The sequence below is a fragment of the Primulina tabacum genome, chromosome 16 (genome assembly GCF_025594145.1).
Source record: "Primulina tabacum isolate GXHZ01 chromosome 16, ASM2559414v2, whole genome shotgun sequence".
NCBI lineage: Eukaryota > Viridiplantae > Streptophyta > Magnoliopsida > Lamiales > Gesneriaceae > Primulina > Primulina tabacum.
Genome location: NC_134565.1, coordinates 32,490,209 through 32,510,236, shown reverse-complemented (window position 1 = coordinate 32,510,236; position 20,028 = coordinate 32,490,209). Strand labels below are relative to the sequence as shown.

At 33.9% G+C, this 20,028-nt stretch overlaps 2 protein-coding genes across 2 annotated transcripts; both read right to left on the bottom strand.

Moving 5' to 3' along the window:
- Positions 1-843: 843 nt before the first annotated feature.
- On the bottom strand, positions 844-7,927 carry LOC142529562 (syntaxin-132-like). The gene is made up of 13 exons (XM_075635124.1): positions 7,772-7,927; positions 6,407-6,517; positions 6,177-6,233; positions 5,237-5,285; positions 4,806-4,894; positions 4,649-4,722; positions 3,714-3,756; positions 3,554-3,614; positions 3,432-3,457; positions 3,270-3,347; positions 2,909-2,989; positions 2,030-2,095; positions 844-1,901 (listed from the first exon to the last, which is right to left on the bottom strand). The coding sequence occupies exons 1-13, from the start codon at positions 7,787-7,789 to the stop codon at positions 1,728-1,730; spliced, it is 927 nt and encodes a 308-aa protein (XP_075491239.1). The 5' UTR covers positions 7,790-7,927; the 3' UTR covers positions 844-1,727.
- A 2,643-nt stretch (positions 7,928-10,570) lies between these two features.
- On the bottom strand, positions 10,571-14,298 carry LOC142528899 (multiple C2 domain and transmembrane region protein 16). The gene has a single exon (XM_075634167.1). It carries the CDS (start codon positions 13,792-13,794, stop codon positions 10,711-10,713), a length of 3,084 nt encoding a protein of 1,027 aa, XP_075490282.1. The 5' UTR covers positions 13,795-14,298; the 3' UTR covers positions 10,571-10,710.
- Between the last annotated feature and the right edge of the window lie 5,730 nt (positions 14,299-20,028).

Genomic DNA, 20,028 nt, shown 5'->3' with positions numbered 1-20,028 from the left:
CGGGCATAATATATACATAAATATATAATATATATATATATATGTATGTATTATTTTTTTATTATTATTTATTTTATTTTATGTATTTAGCTAAATGTCTGGGTCGCAGATCATTTAACTAGAGGTATTCAAATTGAATCACTTGTCGATTTCTAGCTTTAGTCATAAACCTAATTAGTTATTTCCAATTACGTAAATCAATAGTTCAAAAGTATGACATTTTTCATTTTTATAAGATATCAAATTTGTCTCTATTATCCAAATCATTAACGATAGTAATAGATAAATAATAATAATAATAAAATATTTTTGAAAAATATAATTCGAATATATATTTGGAATCAGACAATTGTAAACTTATTCATTATAATAAAATATATCATCAAAAAAGACCAATCTAGTCTGGTGTAGTTAAACAACAGAATTTTTAATACGAGTACGGAAAAATCTTGAGTCATTTATAATATTAATTAATGAACAAAATAGACCCATTCCATAATTGTGTATAAGACATAAATTGAGGCGAGTAATTTTCAAATTATTAATCTAAAAAGTGCAATCCACACTATATCTTTTTAATTCATTATTATGAAATTTATATTTACTTTTTAGAATAAACATCCTTTGAAACAAATGTGACAAAAAGAGATTTTACTCGGATTACGCAAGGATCTGTTAGGTGGGGTATAACCCTTGTGATGGGATTATATGTCGGCACTTTATTCACTCTTCCAACTTGTATATAAATGTGTACTTGTTTCCATCCATTTTCGTGCGCTAGTTACCGAGTGCAATCAGACAGCGGGTGGCTGGTTTAGGGCACTCCTGATAGCATCACACAACTTGTATAAAAATTTGTACTTATTTCAGTCTCGTTGTTTTTTACTACATGCAAGTTTAAATGCCCGCGGCATATGGGATTTTTAAGAACAGTGTAAAAAAACACATTCCACCTAAGCACAAGCAAGAGTTCTGTTGTGTGAAAAGGTTCAATCGTCTTCTGTCACATGCCCCATTGTGCTCGGACAAATTAGACAAGACGCCCAAGATTTTTACGAGTCGTGGCCAATTGATCCATCTGAGAGATGGACCATGGATGTGTGCCGTGCGACGACAGGTATCATTGGAGCCAAAGCATGATACAAAGCACTGCAAGTTCACCGAGAAAGACACTGATTCAAAGAAATCAAATCCCACTTTCATACCCCCAACTCCACAAGGTTGGTCGCCATTTCTCTCGTTAATTTTTCTATTACATTCTCGCCCCATTAGTTTTAAGCTCTCCTAAGGTTTCTGGTTACGTCTTTTGGCCCTAATACTGTGTAGACCAAAGGATTTGAAATGAACACCGGGCATAGAGCAGCATAGGGGATCTACCGTACCAGCACTCTGGTTGTGCCCTTCTTTTTTAAGTCGATCACATGTAACTAGGACAAAATAATATACAGTAAAGTAGTCTTTCATATTATTAACACTTTAGTACTCATCCAAAGTCCAGCACAAGTAAATAACAAGTGTAGTTCTTTAAAAAAATATATAGTAATTTTACACACAAGCAAGTGAAAGTTGACTAGAAAATGAGTATAAGTCTGCAAGCAAACAGAAAGTTCTAACATCATAAGAAAAAGAATGATTAGAAAGTAGCATAAGACAGGAAAAATGATCCCAATTGCATTACTTGATGTATTTTTATAAGTTATTATTACATTACCCGGTCGGTGGGAGAGCTAAGCGCCTTTATTATTCTGCCACGGTTTAAGGACACCGACAACAATGATTGCAACGATAATGAGAAGAATGACGATAGCTATGCACATCCATTTTCTGGAGCTCCTTTGTAAAGTCTTTGCCTTCTGAAGGGCAGTGTTCCCCGATTGCACATGGTCCACAGCAGATGAGACCTGAGATTTGAAACCATGAGGAACAATTCATAAAGATATCAACTACGTCGATCGGAATTCCAGAAAATAATCTAATTTTTCAGAAGAAAGCTGCAGCAGTAGTAGAGCATGCTTGTGGTATAGTATACCTGTGACTCTATATTATCAAGCATGTCCCCTTGAGCTTCAACCAGTACTGCCATGTCCATGAAGATCTGCGCGAAAAAAAATAATGAAGAGATAATTCATAATTTGAAGCACTGGACCATTATTTTTCAAATTAAGATTAGCGATAATAACATTCAAATCCCTCAAGGTTCATCTGAATACACAACCACCTTGAGATTTGAGAAGTTAGTTACATGGACGCCTCAGAAGAAATTTCATTGCATAGGTTAATCCCTTACAAGAAAAGGTGAAATGTAAGGTAAACCAAATCCCGAGGAGCATTGTTGTATAATGATAAGATCATTCATCTAATTACAAAGTCAACCTTGAGAGTTGAATGGTTACATGGACACACTCCTGGAGGAAAGTCAATAAAAGGTTAACCCCCCTTCAACAAGAGTGAGAATGTAAGGTTGACCAAAACCCTCCCATTGTAATATTAACCAAACAGAGGGGACCACCATAATCAGTCAAACCTAAGGGCATGGCTGTGCTTAGTTTATCCTTATTTTATTAGTACATTAAAATAACTGGTACAATCAGAATCAACAAGAAAATGAAACTAGGGCTCATTTATTTGCTGTATAATAGCATTATGCACATCATAATCTTTTAATGAGGTAGCAACATGCTCAAAAAACACAGGACATATGTTGGCCTCAATCACATTTCCTAGTGTTATGGATGTTAAACTCTTTTTTGCCAAAAGATAAAATTTCAAAGAGTTACTTAGTACCGGACAAAATCACGAATATTCTTTTGTTTTCCAAGGCACTCATAGGATATGCAAAACAAGTTCCTTAACATTCTTTCTAAACCTGGCAACACCTACAATCATCAGCAATAGAATACTAATATACCTGTTGCAATTCAAGAAGCTTCTTCTCTAAATCTCTAACAGCATCATGTCGCTCTTGTATTTCTGCAAGAGTGTCCATCACCTGAAATAAAAATAACAAAAGCTACATAACTTCTGTGCTTAACCGAAAACATTCCTCACAAATCCAACATGGTGCTACGTGAAAATTATAACGGGAAGATCCCTCGCACAAATTTCCAAATCTGTAATACATCATATGGAAAAAAAAATGGTATTAACGAAAAGTATCAAGACCTAATTATTTAAATTCATGACGCTGTGGAATTATACCCAAGAAAAAAAGGACACATAACGGGGAGGAGAGAATAACAAAGAAAGAACATTGGAGGAGGGAACCAAACCTGGCCTCTGCCTTGTTCTCGGATTGCTTTCTGAAAAATCTGCTCACTATCTCCAGTCTCTATCAATTTATCAATTGTCTGCAGGAAAAGATTGAAGTAAATGCACAATGTATAAAGAAACTATGGTGCTCTGGAAATTAAATAAGTTACTCAAGAAGTCACCTCTTCATCAGCTCGTGTGCCCGTAACTGAATCACGTGAAAACAAAATCGTCAAATGGTAAACAGAATTTAGAAACCTGTGGCATTAAGTGACAAGAGCTAGTAGACAAGTAGTATCAATACCTGTGAATACACGCCTCTCGACAACCTCACGATACTCCTGATGTATGTTTTCTCTCAAAGTCTACAAAAGTATTTACGATGACCGAAGAGAAATAGGTGCTATAAAGTTTAAACTGAAATAACCTGAAACCACACCTATCATAATATGCAATTGACCAACCTGAAATTCAGACATCCTGTCTTTAAACTTCTTCTTCAAAGCGCTGCATATAAACACAACCGTTTAAAACTTATGCTTAATTTATCTCATCATTAAATGTTACTCTTATCTACGAATTCATTAAATGGTGACAGGAACAGTGGAAAGTTGCAGCCCGTCTCTGTGTAGCCAGCCCATGATCCATAACAGATTTAAAGTCTCACAATTGTTTGATCTTAAATTAGCCAGCTACAAACATGACATTGCATGGTTAATCTAACTATCGAACAGTAAAAGTACTGGTAGACTTTAGCCAAAAACAAAGGGAATGATGACAGTCGGCAGCTATGACAGTCATGGATTAAAAACTCCAGCTAACTAAGTAATCAACGTTAGCTCTTGCCTCTACTGCAACAAATTGATTGTGGTTCAATATTTTTTGACTATATTGTGATTATTACCATCGAAGTACTCACCTGATAATGATTCAACAGCTTTTGCATGCCAGACGTATGGTTTACTCTCAAGTTAGAAGTTAAACCAAATTATTGAGATGTATATTCCCTAGGAATTAAGTGTTTCACCGAAACAATATGACATGACTACCAACAGCACCCAGACGGCAAAAATCACTTGATCATTCTACAGCTAGTGCATGTCTTTGGCAAATACAGGCAGAGAAGTAAGATGCAGCTAAGTTCAAAGATGGACACTACAGTGATGGAAAATAAATTCTGAAATTGAACTGTGGCTATGTAAGGAAAAAAGAAATATACGTTCCAGTGAATGTTTCACAAATTAAAACAAGATTTTACATGGACCAGAGCCTCAACATTATGCCGATTTCAAAATGATCAAATGAAACATCTTTTCTTTAAATAATAAACACAAACATGTGAAACATCAGCAATTTATGAAAGAAGAATAACCAGGATATCATAAAATAGTGTGATTACACTGTTGTTGCTGTCCTTGATCTGTCTACTCCCGATCCTTTACCACACCCAGGCTTTTCTCTATTAGCTAAATTCTGGAAAAAAGTATACCAAAATTTTCTATTATTAGAAATCTCAATTGCTGAAATACAAAAAGACATTAGACATATTTTCTCACCTCTTTGTCAAGTGCCTCAATTTTTGATTTTATGGAACGGGCAATTTTCCCAACTTCATCAACATCCTTCTCCATTCTCTGCTTGATTGCTGCAGATCATTTGACATTAATCATGAGAAGTTACGGTTGAGGGAGCTCCATGCAATTCAACACCGCGGCTAATATGTGACCAAAAGATAAAAGAAAGTTCATAACTCCCAGCAATTTTCCAATCACGAAGTTGCTCTAGTTCTAAGTTACGTCGTAATATGTTTTTAGATATGGAAGAAGAATCTAATCTCTTTCCAAAGATTCATTTTGTGATTGATAAAGTCCAACCAATGTCCAATGACAATTTTCTTTTAGAAAAAACTTCAAAATACAAAATATACTGGAAAATCCATCTATTGCAACACCGGTCAAATAGCTTCTAGTCAGATGGAAACACCCACCTTTCATATTAGCAGCCTTGGTAACAGACTTTGATTCCTCATGAGCATCCTGCCATGGATAATGGTAAATGATCAGAATTCACATGCTGGAAGTTGACAAATTTTCTAAGCTTAAACTCGTTATAAAAATAGTCCAAGCAGTTCACAAGGGAAATTTGCACCAACAAGTTGACAGCATATTATTTAACTCATCGTACTACATTAGGAACTAATCATGCGATTGTTAATAGCGTGCATACAATCCTGTGTAAACTGGGGGAGTAAAAGAACTGGTTGCAATTAAATAAGAACTGAAACTTGCAAAATTGTCTTCAGCAAAATCGTTAAGAAATCAGCATTGTGTCCAGCAATGAGTATTTTACGGCAATTTGTTACTTTAAAAAACTTCATGTTGCCAATAACACCAAATAGTCTTAACAACAGAAGTATTCAAATAGTATTAAAGTGATGGGAGGGTGATACTAGTAAATCACTGCTGTGAAACCTCGAAGGTGGAGGAATTCGAAATATCGAAAAGAGAATTACATATCTCCTTAAGATAGACAAACACCAAACACATACATGACACAGATACTGGAAAATGTATGAAGTGAAGATGCTAATGAATTCATATGGCTAACAACAGCTAAAAAGAATGAAGATCAAGTAAAGAGGGTATTATAAGCTTCTTTTGAATTGATGTCCCTCTTTCAATTGTCAAATCAATATATGAGGATGATTCCAGATAAAAAGTATAGAACTGCCTAAAAGGACCATACAGTCAGAAATCATGTCAACTCCAAAACAATGCAACATGCAAGCCCGTATTATGACACAAGAAATTCAATACAGTTGTTGTAGTCTTGCAGATAAGAAAGAGTTAGCTTTAGTTAAGTATTTCATCCCTTCTCCTACACCTTTGGACACAAAAGATAGGAGGCAGAAACAGACAAGTACAAACCTGAAGCTTTCTCAATAGGGTATTGAGCTTTTCATATTGCTTTTCAATCTCCTGAACCTAGAAATACAAAATCAAAGACAAATACAGTTTTTAATTGAGAAAAACAATTAAAAAAAATAAGCTGAGCAAATAATTCCACATAATTTAGGGTATTTGGAAATATGAAAGGAGTCAAAGAGGTCCTTTTTTGGATCATTGTGGAGCAGTTAATTATTCTAAATCATAGTCACCTGCTTAAAGAAATTTTCCAAGCCTAATTCCTCTGAATTATTTGGTCTCTGCATCCCCATTTCGATATCAGCATTTCTATTATTTTGATCCTGTGGAATCACAAAGGAATCCTGGAAAAAGTGCACAAGAATGGAAAAGGTCATTCATGAACTTGTCAGCAGCACTTTTGAATAGACAACTATCGGAGGGAAAGCTTGTAACTAAGATTTGTTTAAAATTTTCAGAGAAGAAATTAATGGCTGAGTCCACTCACTTTTACAGATGCTAGAGTTAGAAATGAATATCTCATATTAATAATACAAAGTCTAAGATAGAAAGAACGGATCAAGATAAAACTTAAAAATCATTTATTTTCTCAACCTAGAAGCATAAATCATACCTACAAACTGGGGTATCAAAAAGTTACCGGTCGGAATGGAACCATAACTCAAATACTAAACTTGATAGATCCATGTGAACAAATTTTTCAACTGTGTAGCTAAAGACGAGCATGATGCGAGAGACAAAATTTCTCTACCAACAAATTGGAAGTCCAGATGTAAAATGGAGCTATATAAAATCATGCATATGATAAGTTTCAAGCTTAGATTCAGAACAGGCGGTCTAGGAGTAGCTCAATGCCTCTTGTTTTTTAGTGTAAAATTTAACATATACCAAAAGATTCACTAACTTAATACACTCTACTTTGAATGCTTATGGCATCACAAACACTGTTATATTTACAAGAAAATCATTTGAGTTAAACCATGTGACTCTTAAATAAATGATTACATAGGTTTCGTGCATACTATGTGGTACATCAGCAAGTACAAAGAGGCAAATCGAGCTGCACCAAACCAAATAAAAAGTTGAAGGACTGAAATTATATCAAGATATCAGATGCTTCATGCGCCTTCTATGGCCTATCGACAAGCTTAACGACAGACTAGTGAATTTCATGTGTCAGGATCAACGTGAGGGCATGAAATACCCAAAAGAAATTAAAACATAATAATAATAATAAATGCAAGCGCCTTCCAAATCTTATACCATAAACATTCAATTCCGAACAACAGAATGGGCATTCCAACGAAATTAACAGAATTGACAACGTTTTGAAGATCTGTTCTCTACGTCACTAATTCGACCACACTCAATAAATAGAAAGTTAATAAAAACGAGTCAAAATAAAAATGAAAGCAATCTACGTCCCAGTTCTTCTCACAAGCAATTTCTCCAGATAAATAATTATCAAAATTGCCTCATAAAGGTTTTATAAAACCATTTCCAGCTGATAAAAGCTATATTTCGGCACGAGACTTCAAATTCAGATAAGTTATGCACCAGATCAAGATTTAATCGATCAAAATAAGGCAGAAACTCACCGACAAAAGGTCGTTCATCTTCAGTAGTCGAAGAAACGAGAGAAGAATTGTTATATCGAAGGATCTTCTTCTCCCCTGGGAAAAAAAAGGCTCCTCTTCCCAGTCAGTGTTTTCAGCGTTTCGTGATATAATTTTTTAAAAAATAATGATAATAAACAGCTCAGAAAAGAGAGAGGGAGCGTGAAGGCAGGTCTTTTCTTTCAAGTTCAAAAACCCACTCTATCAAATAGTAACTAATTTTTTTCCTCAAAAATTTAATAATTAATTTTCTTTCAAACAAAAAATAATGAGAATTAATTTTAGGAAAATAATAGCTGAATGAATATAAATTATTTGTGATTGATTGATATACTTTTAAAAAATTTATAAACACATATATAAGGATAATTAAAATAAATTAAATATATTAAAATTTTATAAAGTTACACTAATGATAAATATTTAATATATTTATTCTTTATTTTTTATGTAGCCAAAAATGATGATTATCCAAACTACTCTGCTGGTTCGTAAACGAATCCAAGTAGCTGGTGGAGACAATCTTTGTGGGCTATCATCGGGGTGGATACTCCGACGCTCAACAAGTAATTGAGAGCTAAAAGGTTTTCGTATCCAAAAGTCTTCCTCCACATAAATAATGAGAATAATCTCCTATTTATAAATAGATTTTTTTTGGAGAGTGTACAGTGGGTTTGGGCTTTTATAATTAGTAATAATTGTGGGCTTGGGCTTTTATACTTAATTTGAGCCTCATTACCCATCAATTTTCATGTACAAATAATTGTATTGTTTTATTTTTTTATTTGATATATTGTCAAAAACAAAAGTGATATATTTTTTCATACAAAAATTTGTTTAAAATGAATTAAATTATTTTAAGTTTGATTATTATTAATGTTTAAATCATTGTTACGTTTTAAAAAAAAAAAACAAATTCACAATCATAAATAACTCCACATAGTTCTATGAAAATTTTTACAAATTGTCAATAAAAATAATGCAAAATAAATTTATAAGATTTTAGGAAAATCTTTATAAATCTGTCGGATTCCACAAAAGTCATTAAATATCTATCAACTGCACAAAAAATATGTCATTTAAAAAAATCAACAAATATATGAAATAAATACATCATCATAAAATATTAGGTTTGAAAAAACTTGATACTACTAACCTAATTAATTGTATAAATAATTTGATTTGATTATTTTGAAATGTCAGTTGGTTGCGCTGGTATTGTTAAAATATAATTTACAATAATCCTAAAATTGCAAAAGTTAATATAGATTAAATTCGAAATTCAGTTCAACTCGTGTTCATCCAAAAAAAGCAATTAATTTGAAATCGATATATTTGAAATACGTCACTTCAAATATATCAATCCACACACAACCTTTAATTTACCTTGTAATGAGAAAAAATACGGATATATGCAATTTGTTTAAACATAAACCCAGCTTTCTTTACTTTAAAAAGTTTAATTCAACAAGTTTAAACTCATAATTTTTTGTTAGATATACAACTGTCTTGCGTTGAGCTTAATTTGATTTGGAATTAGATATTTGATTTGAGAAATAATTTGAATGGTAAATTTGAAATAATATAAATCTTGGATGAATTTCAAATTTATCATATTAATCTTTGCATTTACACAAGTTAAAGAAGACTGAATTTAACATTCATCGGATATGAATTTTTGAAATTCATAGCTTCAAAGCTCTCCACCAAACACAACTAAATGATTGACCAGTGAATTTCAAATCAAATACATATCACGTTATAAACAGTTTTACTGATAATTGTGGTGAATTTCGAATATATAAAAAAAGTATGTACCTTGTTTGAACATTTCTCAAATTTGTCCTAAAATCAAATACATCAATCAAATCAGAAGATGTCTCTATTTTAGTTAAATCATATATGAAAAAATGCAAAATTTCTAAAAGTAGGAATTCGAGGGCGGTGCATTCAATTTCGATTTATAGGTCAAGCTAACAAATTTGCCAGTGCCCTCTATAATTGATGATGGTTTTAAGTTAAAAATCCAAAGGAGAGTGGGGTCGTGGAGATTGCTTTGTTGAAAAGGATGTATGTTGGGTGCATGTGGGGTTCGCTTTTATTTTTATTATTTCTCGTTAGTATTTTAATTATTGCATTGCTGTTTTGGATAAATTATTGATCAACGGTGTTTCCACTCCATAGTGGAAGCCATGTCGTCACGCTACCTATATTTGAAATTCGAAATGAGTTTTATTGTCGGATCCCACTGTAATTCGAGTTCAAATCATCTAAGATATGGTTAGAAATCAATTGTCCTAAAAGCTCGACGTTGACTTTTGAAGGGCTCTTGGAGTTGACTGAATAGTAAAAATATACCATGATAAACACCGTATCTTTTTGTTCCTGAAAACCATGCATCCATAATTCATCACTTAGTGCAGTATAAGGTTCTCATGATGCAACAAACCTAAGTGATGTCTCAAAACGTGGCGGTTCTTTGAATGCAGCCAACTGCAAAAAGGGACAAGCTGTGGATATCTTGTTTTTCTTTTTGAATGGAGAATTCTTTATTTTTACAAAGTCGACTATGTGTATTTATTTGAGTATATTTTAGTTTCAGGGTCAACATTATATCTTGCTGCAGTATTCTTGTTGGTTTTTTTAATTTAATCACTACGTTATGTCATCTACATGGTACATGTGTTTTTGGCATGTAAACTCAGAGAAAATGCAACGGAGCAAAAAAAGATAAACTACAAAATGGTTATTAAAAAGTTTTTTGGACTTGATCATCGAAGATTCAAAGGTAAATTGCATGTTTGATTATTTCGTTTTCTGTTTCAAACTTAGAACGTCTCATGAACTACACTTTAAATTTTAACCATCTACTCTTTAAAGTTTCTCATACATTGGCTTGCTTATCAATCCATTCTATCAAACTACAGCATCCGATCCACAAGTGAAGGTAGCCGTCGGAAGAAATTGAGGGCCGGTGATGGCATTCGGTCCCTGAATATTGGATGCCTAAGATAGTAGAATCCAAATGCCATAGCCACCATTTTTGAAGGAACCAAATACAAGATAAACGCCACAATAAAGCATAATCCCACGAAGATCCCTGTGGCACGCGGATCCCGCCATGTCACTAATGCTTGCACACGCTCTCCTTGGGTGGCAAGATCTCCCAACACTGTCTGGACACGGGCCCCAAGCATTCGCAACTTATCATATCTAACACGTACCATTTCTTCAGGCCTCATACAAGGCATTGCATCGAACTCTTCATCAAGCTCATCGCGGTCGATCGACTCTGTTAGTGAAATCTTTGTGTCAAAGTGAGGCAATGAAGCTTTTGAATGGAACCTGTAGTTCCATGCACCAATCACAAAGACATAAAACGCAAGTGTGGGAACAATTAAATCAGGAAACCACACAAGCATCACAAACAATGCGTGTACTAGTAACGTCCCTGTTGAGTTCTTCCAAGAACGCGTGTCGTCTATCCATCTGAACACGTCGATTACTCCTGCGATCACATTGATGATCCTCAACCAATTCGCGCGCACCTTCCGCATGCTGAACATGTGCGAGTCAGCATCTAGCATGTATGTAACAACCTCGTGTCTCAGTGGTGGCTCTGATCGCAATAAGTGGGCGGAAACTATCTTGACAGCGCTTGTCCTCAGTACATCTTGTTGAACCATGCCAATCGGCTTCAAGTGGTGCATCATTGGCAACAAGGGTTGTGAATACACGTGCAAGAAATCAAGAGTTGGAGCCAGACGTGCAAATCGAACAGCTAGTTCTATCTCTCCCATTTTCTTTAAACCGAACGGTGACAACAAAAATAGCGGGAAGATACTCCTATACACCTTCCCGATCGCCAAGGTAGATACTCGAATACGAACCTTTCCGACACGAGAATCGGTGCGGGCAGGCTCTTCAAACCCATTAGATCCAAACACTTCCCAACCATCAAATACTCCTAATGTCAACACCGTGGACGGATCATAGACCCTCCATGTGTACTGCTCGTTCCATTTCGGATCCAAACTATCCGTAATTGTACGAGTTCGGATCCATTTGTTACCATATTTAGCGACAGCATAAGCATCGGTAGACCCTTTACCATTAATTGATTTCATTGGTAACAAATTCTTGCATCCAATAATCCCTAGCTCCAGTGTTCCAATTGGAGGTTTCCAAAGCTGCCTTGCGGTTGGGCGATAATCGCTGCAAAAGTGGGCTCCTTCATCCATCACGTGATATCCACCGTCGAAACATAGCCTTAAGTGGACTCTACCTTTATAAACCCTCTTCTCCGCTGTCGGATCTTCTAAAGTGAACCATCTAGACGCCACGTTCCGATCGTCCACCCGTCTTTCTATCGACGCGAGCGGAACACTTGCAGCACCGACTATCACATGCTGTTTCGATTGCCGGCTTTCTATCAAAAGAAATGTCAGATTGTTTTCGGTGAATGGTTCCGCTGCAATAAATATTAAATCTTCATTCCATGTCAGCGTTCCATTACTACTAATCATTGATCTCGTTTTCTGGACTTGAAATCCCAATTGAACTTTGATCTGAAATGATGATTCTTTCAAAGGGATGATCGTCTCGATATTTTGTGCTTCGATTACACTAGACCTGAGGTACCACAACTTAGGCGACTGGTACACTTTCGATCTTGAACTTGGATTGCCGGCAGTGTCAGTCTTCCAAGCATCGGGGAACGACTCGTCGGCTTGTGTTCCGATCCAGGTGGCGAGCATTAGGTCTCCTCTGTGAGCTCCGCCTCCCTCGAGGCGATACCACTGCGGGGCCAACGAGCTATCTGGTGGGTCCCGCAAAGGGATTTCTCCCACGTCGAAGCAGAGGCCACCCAAGAAATCGTGGCCTGCCATGTCGTTGGATGATGTGGCGTTCAGCGGGTCCCACACGGAAATCTCAAGTATTGTGGAGGAATCAGGTGCGTCCCGGTTGAAAGCAAATGTTTGATCCCAATCGTAGAAATTTGTTTTCCGAGCAGGTTTGGAGATGACGTGGCAACCCGATGCGGTGATCTTCACCACCGGTCTTCCGGTGGTTGGCAGCGATCGGGCCTTCACCACTCGGACGAAAAGGTAATGCATTTTCTCGACCAAGTCGAACGAGGACCTTTCGAGTGAGGGTGTGTCCGATCGATCGGAAATAAAGCTGCCGACGGATGATGCTCGAGTGATTGGCTGTGGAGCGTTGATATTGTTGACTCTGACCTGAGGAACAAATCCTGGCTCTACGGATGCCATCGCCTGATCTGGATGTTGATCAACGGGTGGAGTAGGCTGTGGAGGTGGATCCCCTGAATTGATGTCTTCTGGTGAAGCTCGGTTTTCAGCTTGTGGAATGGGATTTTCCGGAGACGGTGGTACTGCACTTTCTGTTGGTGGCGCAGGTGGTGGCTCCGATGGCGGCGCCGGTGGAGATTCAGTGGTTTCCGCTTCTGAAGGTGGAGGTGCTGCTACTGCATCTGTCTCTGCAGGTGGTGATTTGTCGTCCGGCGTAGCTGAAGTTTGATCAGGCTTAACCTCCTCAGGTGGTGGAGTTGGCGCCGCCGGAGGAGGAGGAGTCGCAATCTCGTCAACAAAGTAAATTCTCAATCCAATTTCCCCCTGAATCCAACTGAACCAATTCTTCTTCTCCAGGGGATAATAAATCAAGGCCTCCTCACCTTTCTTCACAAACTGCCTGGAACTCAGCTTCACCCTGCCCAGAAAGTTATTCCTCGTCGTCGGCCCCAAAATTCGATCATGAAAAACATCGAGTTCCAGCATATCACCAAATACCTCGGAGGCTTTAACAACATTGAACTCCAGGGTTTCGTTCCACACAGGATTCAGGTCCCGAATCATGGCCCTCGTCTTCCTCCGCTGCCCATGAAAATCAAGAACCACATAGGGACTTGAAGCTCCATGGCCATCTTTTGGAAGAAGGTTTCTTGCATCAACAACTTCAACCACAAGCTTCCGAACATCAGCCATTTATCAATTATTGATTAATCACTCTGAAAGTGTGATTATTGGGAAGAAAGAATGCATTGAGATTATAGAGAAAATTTGGGAAGAAGAATGCATTATAGACGAGGCAATTTTACAGTGCTGGAGTTAACTTAACTTGCAAGAAGACTTTATGCCACTCGTAAAGTCTCCACTTTGGGAATTGTTTTCCTTAAAAGAATATATTTGCGACCAAATATCCCTTCTCTTTATTTCTTTCAATATTTATTGGATGAGATTGGTTCGTTTTGTAGATCAAAGTGACATTTGATTCGTATTATAGAAGGAGATGAAAACAGCTAAAATCTTGAATACTCAAAACAAAAAGAATTTGATGGTATACAGTGATTTACGGGATCGAGCTTTTCTTTGATTCAGATTCCCATTAACTTTTTCACTGGATGGAAAACTCATCTATAAATTAGCCATCCCAACAGTGAGTGGCATGGCATGCATTGCTTTTGACAGAGATGAGCATCCCTTTTCCACCGACTGAGACCAGAGACCACCTGCTTTTGACATCTTTTTGAAATAAATATATATAATGGACGTCGCATTTTGGACTGTCAAACCAAGTACCCTAGATCATGTTTGGTTTCTTTCAAGTCTCACCGAATACTGTGATTTATTTGGTATCATATATATCCGACTAATAATTTTTTCCCCTCAACAACCTAATATAGAAGTGTAAATTAATTATTATGTTTTAAATATGTATCATATATATCCGACTAATAAATTTTTTAGTCCAATTTAAACCGTTTATATATTGAAGTAATTTTGATCGAATACTAATTTCAGTACACTTACGTACAGATATGATTTATTATTATATTATTTTGATCGATAATATGCAAATAGTTTAATTTTATTGACTAATTTTTAATGATTATGACATTTAATTAATATATATATATATATATATATATACAAGTAAACTATAATGGTAATGAAAAAGCTAATTTTGGAATTTGAAACAATTCATATGTAGTGAGAAAAGCATATGTGAGATACAGAATCGTGGGAGAGAGGACAAATTTGAAACTACATAATTTGTCTTGAAATATATACGGTTAATTTGTAATGAAAAAACTTTTATAATCAATATACAAGTTTTTGTCAAAAAGTAATACTTTTTCATTGATGATCCAAATAAGATATCCGTCTTACAAGATACGACATGTGAAACCGTCTCAAACAAGTTTTTGTCAGAACTTGAAATGGTCGATGATCAAACTTAATAGTTCGTTTGGTTATAGAAGCTAATGGTTAAAAGTATTTTTTTTAAAAAAAAAATACTCATTTATTAAAAATGTAATGTTTATTTACAAAAGTCGTTTTAAAAAAATACCTAAAAATGCTCCTTCAGAAGTTAAATTTCATGACTTTTTTTAGCTTTTATTTATAATTATATTTAAGAATAAAAAAAAAACTTTTCAGCATTAATTCAAACTAACAAAATCGTTTATGCTTTTTTTAAAAAAATTAAAATACTTAAAATGGACTTATTTAAGTGTCTTTTTTAAAACTACGATTTATATATCCCAAACTCACTCTAAATCGAATTAAATACTCACAAACCAACTCCAATTATCTCTTTATATTCATACGATAAATATTATTTGTGATTCAATGTTATACTCATCTTGATCACTCAATTATACTCTATTAATTTCTTGTTCCATTGTCGTACGTACGTGAAATCGTCAGTTCAACCTTACATATCACAACCCATTTGTTTGTGTTCATAGTGTTCTTTTTTTAAAAAAAAAAAAAATTATATATCCGAGAAATAAAAGGAAATAAATTAAAGAGAAAAACAAATGTTGATTCACATCCATGCTTAATATTTTTACGAAAAATAGCTTTTTGAGCTGGTTGTTTCTTTGCGAATTTGGTGCTCTATATTATAAAATTTCAGCTTTAGTTTAGCATCTTCCAATTTTTTTGCAATTTTAATTATTTTTCAACAGATTGCTAGTGCGTCGCTACACACATCACTACATCAGTATTATATTGGTGGTACATCAGCATCATTTTGAAAAAAAGACTAATATTGTCAAAAAAAAAAAAAAATAACCAACTAAAACTGATATTTGACAACAGTAGATGATCAAAATCACAAAAAGTTACACATAAAAGACAAAAAACAATTTCCTCATATTTTTGTTTCATATTTGTGTCGGGAAAATCTACAACTCATAAAATAAATTGTTAAAAATAGTCAATTAAGTTATCTTAAATGTCATGTTTTAGTTATTATACCTTGTCAAGGTTGGATCTTAATCTTATAATTTTATTTTATTTTTTGATTTTTAAACTTAAAACTAATAGAAACAAACAAAGTTATATGACTAAGGTACCCAAATTTGACAACTTACCGGACGAAACCAGAAAACAAGACAAAGTATATGACGGATTTGACAATTTTCCCAAATAAATTTTGTTGGAAGAAAATTTTATGTTTAATATTACAAGTTAAAATCATATAAAATTAATTAATTATCTTATAATTCGTTGGATGAATGTATTTTTAAAGTTTCATTTTCATTTTCCAAGTTCTACCTTGTCAGAATTAATAATGAGGTCATTAAATTAAATCATGTAATGTAATTTTTTTTCCCTTTCAGCAACCAATATATATTGTCAAACAATATTTTTAATAAAATAAATTGTTATGTAATCATTTTTAATAACGATAAATTGAAACTAATGTAAATTATTTCATCAAATGATCATATTGATCAAATAATAAGATGGATTATTTAATTCGTATTTACAAATGTTGTAAAATTAACTTCAATATTAATTTGACATACTTTATGTTATCTTGTTGGAATCAATTCGATATTACTTTAGTTACTTGATTATTTTTAAAATAAAATAAATTTTCCGGATTTGTAAAACCATAGATCGATATTCTATCTTAAATAATTAATTAACCTTTTTTTTTAAACTCTGAATCACTTTTCTAATGAGATTATGATTAGTATCAACAAAGAGAAAATCGTTTTTTTTTTTTTTACATTTTTTTTTTTGCGTTTTTTCTGCAATTTTGGTTAACTATGTCGTAAAATTGAGTTTAATCTTATACCACTCATTTATTGGAATATTGTATCCTTTGTTTTGCATTTTTTTTTTTTTTGGAGTGTGTACGTGATACTGGAAAGCGCCATGTCAACATGCACCACATAAAATTTATTAAAATTACGAAAAATAATATAATGATATATTAAAACTTAAATTTGACAACACATAGAACTAAAATCACAAATATAAGAAAATACTAATATATCACAAAATCTATTTTGAACAACATTCATCACAAGTCACAACCCGGTCGATCCAATGCTAAAGCAGAATGTGAACTCACCGCAAGTGTAATTTAACCATTAATCGAATTTATGAGTTTATATATGACGTACAAGAAGCAGGAAATAGCACGTATTTTCTCCTATTATGTAGTATTTCATGCTTTTTGTACGTCATATATAAACTCATAATTCGATTAATGGTTAAATTACAATATATATATACTACACACACACACACATATATATATATATGTATATTGCTCACCAATATGTATATTTTTGATGTAACACTCATCTAACAGATTGTACAATTTTGATACGTTTCATCACATCCAATAAGTGAATGTCAGCTCAAGAGCGAACATAAAGGTGTATATTTATATATCTAAATTATTCAAAACATATATAAATGTGCTTCTTGGCCGAATATTACGTACAAAAACCCCTAAGATTGCATAAATTAAATGAAAAACGTGGTTGCTCAGTAGAGCTCTTGCACTTGTGTACTTTCTTAGCTTTGATAGTATACTAGAAAGTAGAAAACCACATTTTTCTCATAAACTGAAATTCATTCAAAATGATCCAAACAATATAATATAGTTTTATACTTTAACCAAAATACATATATCACGAGGAAAGAAAACTATATATGATATATTCAGTTTCTTTAAATAAATTGAGATGATTGAATATTATAATTCATGCATGCAGCTTACTTGTCACCTATATTTTCAAGTCGAATCCAAGGAAATAAAGCCCTCTTCGCTTCCCTATAAAGGGTGATCTCTTTTCCCTTTCTTGGGTTTCATGCTAATTTATAAGATTAATGATCCCTAAAATGTTTCAAATCCATTGGTTAAATATGTTGGGGAAAACTCATAAACCGCAAAATCTATCATGATAAATCATTAAGAATTTGACTGAAATATTAAGCGTAAGCGTACCTGAAGCCAGAATTCTGAATTCTTTATAACGTGTTTTGATATTCCAGATCTACGCACTCTTTTCTTGAGAGAATCCTTTAATTTTCTCTTCTGAACTATTTTTTTAATGAAGAAAGAGAATAGGGAACGCTGTACCTCAGTGATCCGGGGACCATGACCCATATATAGATAATGTTTATCATTATCTTCTTATATTTCTGTTTTAATATATCATAAAAACATAAATTACAGATATGTCTCTATACATTAAAGACTCACAACCTATTAGATACATTAAAACTCAATAACCTGAAACCTTAGTTGATCATTTTATTTTGGACTTAGCTTAATAGTCAACCCACCATACATAATTATTCACATATAAGCTCATATAAATAAAATTGATCCAACAAATTCTCATAATATATAATCAAGAAGTATTCAATCATCACTCAAAAAGAAAAAAAAAAAAAAGAAGAATATTGGCATACAATCAAAAGCTACCCAGAACCCGATTTATCCTAAACTCGAATATAGTTTAATCACTTATCCCCTCCCGATGAAGAAGATTCAACTACCAGTACTTCAGGGCAAGGATCAAGTCGATACGTTACTGATGTTTATCATGGCTGGATTCAATTTTTCTTTCATCAAGGAACCACAAATGAGACTTTAGATTTTCCAAAAGAAACTATATACATAAAAATTTGAACTTTTTCTTGATTGAAGCGATTGTTATTTGATATATCTATCTCATAGGTTTATATATCCAAGGACTTCACATTTCATATTTTTGTGTAGGCGCAGCATATATTGGCAAGACAAACACGGAAAAACTAAATCAAGCATCCTTCAGAGCCTAGGTAAACTAGCTTTAGCTACAAGATATATAGAAATGTTGACAAGAATATACGAGGAATGCAACAATCTCAAAACCCTTAAAACGAAATCATCATCACTAAAACATAACTCTAAACCAGAAAAGGGAAGTATATTTTACCTGTCCTAAGATGAAGAACTAAGTATATGCATGTTCGAGCGAGGAAATTGGAGAGTAAGGAATGAAGCCTGGTCCGAGATCATTCAGCGTACTCTATCATATATCACACATGAAGAGAAGTAAAGATCTTGGAGCAGTCTCCATTCCAAACACACCCTTTCCTTATTCCTCTCCCTTGTTCACGATTGAGCAATCAATGGATCGAAGAAGTGAAGAAAACCCTACAAACAATTCAACTCCACAGCATATATGATATAGTAGCAGCTATGTCATTAAATCTTATAAGGAACCTGAGAGTGGGGGAGATTAGGGAGGAACAAAAGAAATAATAAAGTACTACACAGAAAATGAAGCAAGAATCATATATATATATATATATATATATATATATAAAAGGAAATTAATGGGTGGGATGTTGAAGCACATGATAAGACAGGACATTTGATGCTTAGAATAATGAAAGGCTGATGGGGTTTTGGAGTTTTGGTCTTTGCCTTATTCTCTCGCTTTATATGGACTCTTTGTTTGTTTTCGCTTTTTCGCATGCTACTATACTCGAGTTATATGTTTGTTTTGTGGGTGGGGTATCTCGTGCTAAAATTTAATTTAATTTAATCTAATCAATCCAATAATAATTTTGTTTGGCTAGTTTTTGTAAATCAATTTTTTGAAAAATTAAGATCTTGGTTAGTTTTGGTAGTTCGCGACTCGAGCTCGATTTGTTATTCTTTAATTTGAGGTCCATATATGACGACGAACTTTAACATATTCAAATGTCGGCATGCCTAAAATTTAGTTAGTTCTTTATATCAGTTTGTTTTCAATGATCTTTCTAGTCAAGTTTCTGTAATTTATATGATTGTATGTAATGCATTTGATCATGAAAATGTAGAGTTGATGTTACATCTATCCAATCGAAAGAATCAAGTCGAGCATTTAGCTTTGATATATATATATATCTATATACAAATATATGTCTCTA

Coding starts and splice junctions, on each gene's coding strand:
- LOC142529562 (XM_075635124.1), bottom strand. Junction 6,234..6,406: donor TGGAAAATTTCTTTAAGCAG/GTGACTATGATT, acceptor TTGTATTTCTAG/GTTCAGGAGATTGAAAAGCA. Junction 4,895..5,236: donor CAAGGCTGCTAATATGAAAG/GTGGGTGTTTCC, acceptor AATGATCTGCAG/CAATCAAGCAGAGAATGGAG.
- LOC142528899 (XM_075634167.1), bottom strand. CDS start 13,794: ATGGCTGATGTTCGGAAGCTTGTGGTTGAAGTTGTTGATGCAAGAAAC.